Source organism: Fringilla coelebs, assembly GCF_963513975.1.
Source record: "Fringilla coelebs genome assembly, chromosome: 14".
Lineage (NCBI taxonomy): Eukaryota > Metazoa > Chordata > Aves > Passeriformes > Fringillidae > Fringilla > Fringilla coelebs.
Window position 1 is genome coordinate 14,065,685 of NC_140040.1, and position 8,138 is coordinate 14,073,822.

Below are 8,138 nucleotides of genomic sequence, written 5' to 3' on the forward strand. Positions count from 1 at the left end.
ATGATACCTCTCTTGCAAAACTGGTGTCAGACAGAACTCTTCCTCACTATACCCACAGAACAGTTTTATGTCAGACCACATTGTAATCTCTGGTTAGTAATGTTTAATTCTAGCATTCTGGGTGTCTTACCAGTTTATTGTGAATAAGCTTTTATTATTTGTATCTTGAAAATTCTCTCAGACTTCTCTGTAGTTTCTGAGGATTTTAGTTTCTATTCTGCAGCTGAGGGAATACATCAGTGCAGGACAGAAGTACTTTCAGACCAGTGATAAAGAATGCAAAGGAAACACAAAGTATGGGATAATTGGTGTCTTTTTGCTTTGTTCTAGAAACAGCAAACCTTAGTTCTCCTCCTGTTCTGCATGCAATGAAACACCAGCTGTATTGGCATTGTGCTGCATTGGCAGGACCAATGCTGGTTAAAACATCTCTTTGTGGATTTGTAGCTCAATGCCTTGAATCAGCAGCCCTTCAGGAGGGCTCTGTGTTCTGGGTCTGCTGTAGCATCTCCTTGCCTGGACACACTAGAAACGTGTACACAAAGAAATACACTTTATTGTAAGTCAGGAACAAGTGTTCACTCCACGTTTTTATTGAAATTGAACACAATAGTCAACCATAGTTCTGGTTGTGAATCTAGACAGCTAATTTCTGTTTTTACAGAATGCCTCAGTTAACCCCTCTGGTGAACATTCCCAGGAACATGGAAGTGAGCAGGCAGCTGTCTCTCAGCCAACCACCACTGTGTCATCCCCAATGAACTGGTAAGTTGGGACCTCGAGGTTTAAGGGGGCAGGGCCTTTCCTGATCCTGCCAGAGGCGTCGTAGTGGGAGCCGTGGCAGGGGCAGTAGTAGCCGCCGAAATCCCCGGAGTTGGCGATGGGGACGCAGCCCAGGTGAGTGCACACCCCCACCAGGATCACCCACTCGGGCTTCTTCACTCTGTCTAGGTCGTGCTGCGGATCCCTCAGCTGGGACAGATCCACTCCAGCCTCCTGGTTAATTTCTGCCTGGGTTCTGTGACGCACAAAAAGGGGCTTCCCTCTCCACTTGAAAGCCATGTTCTTGCCTTCTGGAATGTCAGACAGCTTGATCTCAATCTTGGACAAGGCCAGCACGTCAGCAGAGGCACTCAGGCTGGAAATAAACTGGGTGACAACATTCTTGGCAACGTAGGCGGTTGCTACACCTGTGGCTGCAGTCATCAGGTAGGAGAAGCCCTTCCTGGAGTCGCTGCTGCCCTGGGAAGAGGTGCTGGCATCCTGCACTTCCTGGCGGCGGTAGACAGAGAAGTCGGGGACCGCCACATCGTTGTGGACACAGCGCACGCCGGCGGGGGCTGCAGGAAAAGGACAGCACGTGACACCACTGCAGGTAAAACACACTGCCATGCATCTGGAATGACACCTTCCTAGTGGCATGTCTGGAGTAACGCGTAAAAGTTATTCCAAAGGCTCGGAAGGAGTCCGTTAGTTAAGCGTTTTAATTTTAAGTTGTATGAAAATGGTTTTTGGAGGGAGTTTTTGGTTCACCAACAGGTGATCTGTGAAACTGGTTTCCCCATTCTCTGAAAAAGAAACCTGATCAGGGTGCAGAAAATCTGTGAGAAGTTCTGGGCTTCTGGGGGAAAAAAGTGAACTATTTCAGTAAACTCCAAGAAAAAACTCCAGTAGGATACCATGACTAGCTCAGAAAAGACAGACCTGTTTTCCATTCAAATGTTTCCTTGAAAAGAGCTGCTAAGAAGGAAATCTTATGTAGTGAGGTTTGCACATCTGCTGTGTAATGCTTTTGTGTTATATTTTGTCTGAAGTAACATCTACGCCTGCAATAACATTAAGCGTGTGGTTAAGTATTTTTAAAATTAAAAATATCAGGCATCCTCTTCCATATTAAATTGTCATCTTAGCTAAAAGCCACAGTAAATAATTTCAAACCTTCAGTCCCCAAGCTCACTTTTTAAAAGATTTAGGGATAAAGCTAACAACTATCCAATTTCAAGTGGGATTCCCCCATCAAACCTGTGTGCTCAAGTAACAGGATATGAAGGATAACTAAAAGGCCTCCCATGAGTTTCTCCAGCAAAAGAAATCTGCTTCCTCCACTGAAAATCTATAAGCCAAAGAAAAGAGCATGGCAAGGACAGAACACATTACTTGCTGAAGTAAAACCTGTTACTTGAAGAGTATTATTTAGTCTTTATACTTCCTAGCAGTTAGCACAAAGTTAACAGATGTCTCAAAGTACTTAAGCTCTCAGGGATTTATATGCAGTACAATGAGGATAATAACTATATTTATTTACAAGTAACTCAGCATTGAGGAGATAATTGCCACAGGATTTTAACTGCAAAGAAATTAAACTGAAAATCAAAATTCTGAGATAGTGCTCCACACTAAGTTATTTCAGTATAAGACTTAAAGCCTTAAGTAACATGTAATATGACTAACTTCTCCAAAATTTGCTATACTCAGTGAAAAGCATGTTTGATGTTAATTGAAATGTAGAGCACAGGCATGTCAGTTCCAGATTTGTAGAATTTTCACCTGAACAGACCTTTACAGCTGCGGGCCAGGTGAAGTGCACACCTCTGACTGCTGCAGAGCATCCTCAGCACGGCACTGCCGTGTGCACTCTGCAGCAGCTGAAGCAGCGGTCCCAGCAGTGCCAGCTGCAGTGGGCACAGCTCCCCAGGAGCTGCAGCCCCGAGCGGGCGGCACGGACAGCCCAGCCCCGAGGGCAGAGCTCGGGCTCTAAAGAACACCCGGGCGTCACTCCCCGGCCGATGCTTTCCCGACCGGGGTAAAACACCCGGGGTGTTCTCGCTGCAGCCCTCTGTTCTCGTGCCCGCAGTTAAAAACCTTCCCCAATGACAGAATTTAGCTGCGTTTCCTCAGCGGTAAAATGAAAATCACTGAGCTGTTTCCCTCAGCGGAGACATCCAGACCCGCCTGGACACAATGCTGGGCTGCGGGCCGTCCGTGCTCGGGCAGGGATGACACACTGTGTCCCTCCAGCCTGCCCATTCTGTGAGTCATTAAAGGAGCCCGGCATTCAGGTGCCCTTGAACAAGCTCTGTAACTGTAAATGCGTGCCAATTACAGCGGTGACAACAGAACCAAACGTTTACAAACCCCAACCGGCCCAAGCCCCCGCAGCCCGCCCGCCTGCCCTCCTCGTTCCCGGCACTGCTCCCCCGCCCGCCGGGCCGGACCCGGCTCTCCCCTCGGGCCAGGCCGGGCGGTTCCCGGGAGCGCTGGCAGGGCCCCCGCTGAGCCCGCGGCCGTGGCAGCCCCGGCTGCCGCTGCCCCGGCCCGCCCCGCCGCTCCCCCGGCCCGCACCGTTCAGGCTGGCGCTGGCGACGAGACCCCCGCGGGCGGAGCGGCCGCTCAGGGACTCTTGGCAGAGCAGAGGTCGCTTCAGGTCCAGCGGCACCTTGTGTTCCCGGAGCGGGACGGCCGGGGCGAGCGGGCGGAGCGGGCCGGGCACGGCGTACGCGGCGGCGGACACGAAGGGCGCGAAGGGCCCGGCGCGGGCGGCCACGGACAGCATGGCGGCGTCCCCGCGGCGACCTTCCCCGCCGGCGCGCGCCCCGATAGCGTCACGACGCCGCGGGCTGGCGCGGCGGTGACGTCACGCGCCGGCGCGCGGGGTGACGCAGGCGCGGAGCGTGGTGCCCTGAGGGGAGCGGGCGGAGCGAAGCGCTGCGGGGCTGCGGCTCCTTCGCCTTGCCTTGTTCCTTTCTTTTTTTGAAAATTTTTTCCCCCTTTCCCCCACCTTTTACCCCTTCCCTTCCCGTTCTCCGCGGTGCAGTTCGCCCTCGGGCACGCCTGTGGCCCTTGGGAAGGGCAGGCCGTGTGCTGCAGGCCTGTGCCGCGGTCCCCGCGGGGTTAAATCAGAGTGGGACGCTTGGGGAAGGGTTTGTGGCGCTCTGGGACACGCCAGGCTCCTGCGCCTCTCCTGCAGGACACGGCTCCTTCTGAACAACGCGATGTGACCCCAAAGCCCTTGGAGGGCTTCTCGTGGCTTTTTCGTTGCTATTCTCAGGATGTGGTTTTGAGCTGTTTAACAATACTTAGAAGAGAACTATGTCACTTCTAAGATGCTCTTTATTATTCTACTTCTTGCGCACTGCCCTTTTTTGTTTCTTTTTTTTTTTCTCATTTAATTTTTTTTTCTATCTGTTTTTGGTAGTACTGGACGAGTTTCGAGGTTTTTTTAGCTTGTTGGTTGAGGGATAGATTTTACTTATAGTTTGAGAATGCGAAGCATATTTGACAACAACCAGACCTACTCTAGGGGCTGTTTTGGGGTGGGGGATTTGCAAAGGGACAGTAAATATTTCTCATAAATACATCATACAGATATATCACTCTGGGCTAAAGGAGAGAACCGCTTTTCCACTAATGACTGGAGCAAATAAATAAATATCTGTTGAGTTTTTTGTTGGTTTGTTTCGGGATTTTTTTTGCCTTAAATTTATTTTACTTTATAATGGCAGTCTTATGCTTTTCTTGCTACGGCTTCCAGTGGTAAGATTTAGTTTGGTGCAGGTGAACGCACTGGTGGATGCATACCTGCCCCAGTCAACCCTTTTAACCAGTTCAAGTTCCTGAAAATTCCCCAAAATGCAGGATAAACTTGACACAGAGATATGTTTGAAGACATTTAGGCTGAACCATCCTCTAGAAATCTCACAACAATTTCCCAGCTCCCCAGCCCAGTCCATTCATGCAAGGCTGTGAGGCCTTAGTGGTTCATACTGGCTCTATGAAGAACTGTTCTTTTGAAATTCAGATCTTCCTAATGATATTGCTACTAAACCATTTTATGATTGTGCATTAAAACCTATCTTTGTAGAATGGTAGTTTAAGGACTGGCCTTATTAGGATTTATTTAAGGGGTTGACTTTTTCATTTTCTTTTTAACTGTTAACTGTACTGAAATATGGTGGTTCTAATTAAATGGGTTGGATCATTCCAGTCCCAGTACTATTGATCTATAATTTATTTCTTTCCCAGCACGTTTGTGACATCTAAGCCTCAGCAGATAATGATTTACCCAACTCAGTTCACTATTGGTAGCTGTAGTTACTGGTGATGCACTAATTAAAGGACACCATAATAATCTGGAGCAAAGGTAATTTGTACAAACTGGGGGGGCTAACACTCAATATATGGGTGGGAGTAAACAGTATTCAGGTTGAGAGGGTGGAAAACTGGGGAGGCCCTTTCAGCAGCACAAGTCTTATAATCATCATTTAGGAGGAAAAGAGCTGCAGAAATGTGATATTTTTAATTACCTAACAGATTATAGAAATATTATCTTAGAATCAGAACGTGCTGAATTGGAAGGGACCCGTCAGGATCATCGAGTCCAACTCCTGGCCCTGCACAGGACAGCCCGAGAGTCCCACTGTGTGCCTGAGGGGTTCTCCAAGCACTGGTGGAGCTCAGGCTTGGAGCAGCCTGTTCCAGTGCCCACCCTTGGGCTGCCCACCTTTTCCTGCTCTCCAGCCTAAACCTCTCCTGGGTCAGCTCCCAGCCATTCCCTCAAGTCCTGAGTCAGGAGAGTGGAAAGAGCTGGTCCAGCCCTTCTGTTCCTCCCTGTGAGCCCACAGCCAGCCCCCATGAGAGACCCGATCCCAGCTGAACAAGTGCTGGAGATATTTTGTGGTTCACCATGAAAATGAGGATTTGGGCTAATACTTATGAAAGGGTCTGTTAACAGGTGTGGGGTTTGGGGGGCTTTTGTTGTTTTTTTGGGTGGAATGTTTTTAAGGATTTTGAGTTTTGGCAATGATGCCGGTTTTGACTTTGCTAACCCAGCTCAGCTGTTTGGCAGATATGGCCTCATCCCAAACAATATATTATTCTGACTGGGGGGGGGCTGTTCTCAGAGATGTTGGCAAAATTTGCTTGCTACTTGTGGAGCTTTATGGCAAAATACAGTACTGTGATGGAAACAGTAGTTATAGGACAAGAAGAAATAGAAAATTCAAAGAGGGGAAATATAGGTTAGATACCAGGGAGAAATTCCCCACTGTGAGGGTGGTGAGACACCAAAAGAGGTTGTGGATGCCTCAAGCCTTGAAATGTCCAAGGCCAAGTTGGAAGGAGCAACCTGGTCTAGTGGGAGGTGTCCCTGACCATGGCAGATGGGACAAGATGATCTTTAAGGTCCTTTCCAACTTTTTAATGTTCATTCTATGATTATTTACAGTTGTAAATTTTTATAGACTTAAATCTGAATTCAAATTTGAGTGTGGTTAGAACACAATTAAAACATTAAAATATTAAAGCAAAAAGGAACTACATTCTGCTATCAGAGTTCAAAAAAAGAATAATTTTAATTTTAAAATGACTAAGCAAATTCTGGTGTGTAGGTGTTTCTTTGAGAACTGTTGTTCAGCTTGTATCAGTGAGCATCAATAGTGAGCATTTGCCAGCCAAACATGAAAGTAAAATGCCAGCATGTCATGGTGTAAACCACCCAAACAGATCTCTGTGATTGTTTTTGTGCATTCATACAAGCATTAGCCTCATGTAAATTTATGCTGCTTAATGTTCCTGTCCTCCTAAAGTTAAAAGTTCATTTGCATCAATACAAAAGCTATAAGATGTCAGGGCTGCAGCATTATGAAGTAGATGAAAAGTATTGTAATGGTTTTGGGTACATGCAGTGCCTTTCTCCATGTAGAATTCATTCTCGTGTTTGTTTTCCGTAGAGATTAACTGCAGAACTTGGATGGCTTTTTGCTGAAATGTTGGTCACCCCAGGCAATTTGATCCCACCAGAAAGTTATCTTTGAGTTCTTTGCCATCTTGCATCATTTTTATGCCCTGAAAACTCAGTGCTATTAAACTTGAGACTTCAGGGTTTACATTTACTTCTTGGATTTGAATTGTTGATAATTTTTTTTCTCCCTGAATAAGCTTGTTCAGAAATAAAAGACCAAGAAAACAAACAATCCACCAAACTTTACCTGTGGAGCATTGTTAGTACAGCAGTCATTGTGCATCAAGTGCTTAGATAGGTACACCCTACTCTGAGAGCAGCTCCAAATGTCTGCAGGTTCCTTTGTAGAATTAAAGTCCATTACAGTGATTTTGGTCTCGTGGTGTGGCACTAGGGAAGCTGTCATATAAATTTGATGATAGATTTGTGTATGCAATACAGTTTGTTTAAGGTTAATATTATGGAGACCCTTTAATAGTTAGACTTTCTTTGAATGTTCTTTGAAGTTGATCTATCACTTTGAAAAGTCACAGGGTATGATCTAAAGGAATATATATGGAATGTGAGGAATGAAAATGGACAGTAAAAATGAGGAAAAAAATATCTAAGAATATTTGATTGGTCAAACATTTCTCTCCTGCTACTCAAATTAGTAGAAATGATGACACCTCAGTGCTACAGTCTAATCTAAATTCAGGTCTTTTTCAGTCAAGGAAGAACTAAGTTCAGGTATCATGAGGGAAGAAGAGATGTGCTGTCAGCTTTTTACTACTCTTTCTATTAATGCAGGGTGATCAGCAGGTGTTCACAGCCTTAGCAGCCATCTTATTCTAGATCTCTTACAGCTCTGCTCAGTAAGGCCAAGATAAATTACCTGCAGCAGAAGGGCATGGAATATCTGTTTCTGACAGACATGCACTCAACATTTGGTGTATAAAATATTAAAATAAGGGATATATATAGTGAAAGCATATTTCTCTACTCTGCACCAAAAACAAAATAAATCTCAACGCAAGCACGTGAAGCATTCCATTGGGCAGAAAGAATGGGATTTTCTGAGTTAGTTGTAGAGAGGAAAGAAAAAAAACCCATTGAAGGAAATTAAATTAAAAAGGCCAAGCCTAATATCCAAGGTTACATCAAAGATTTACATAATTGTGGGATGGACAAAAAGAGTCATATATATGTGAAATTGGTAAGAGCTGCTCACACAAATCAGAAATGGCACCAAAAGGTGTCTGACCAAGCAGAAGCCAAAGGCTAGATGAGAACTGCCTGGGGCGGCATCAAAGGCTGCTCAGCAAGGCAGCAGCTAAAGCCTAAAAGAAGTTGCCTGGAGCATCATCAAAATGTCAGTTTGAGGGAGAATATTTTCTCCCTTCCTCTTGTTTTCTCTCTT

General features: G+C 46.0%; 1 protein-coding gene across 1 annotated transcript; it reads right to left on the minus strand.

Moving 5' to 3' along the window:
- Positions 1-571: 571 nt before the first annotated feature.
- UQCRFS1 (ubiquinol-cytochrome c reductase, Rieske iron-sulfur polypeptide 1) lies at positions 572-3,615 on the minus strand. Its single transcript, XM_084215042.1, has 2 exons — positions 3,343-3,615; positions 572-1,340 (listed from the first exon to the last, which is right to left on the minus strand). Exons 1-2 carry the CDS (start codon positions 3,551-3,553, stop codon positions 730-732), a joined length of 822 nt encoding a protein of 273 aa, XP_084071168.1. The 5' UTR covers positions 3,554-3,615; the 3' UTR covers positions 572-729.
- Positions 3,616-8,138: the final 4,523 nt, after the last annotated feature.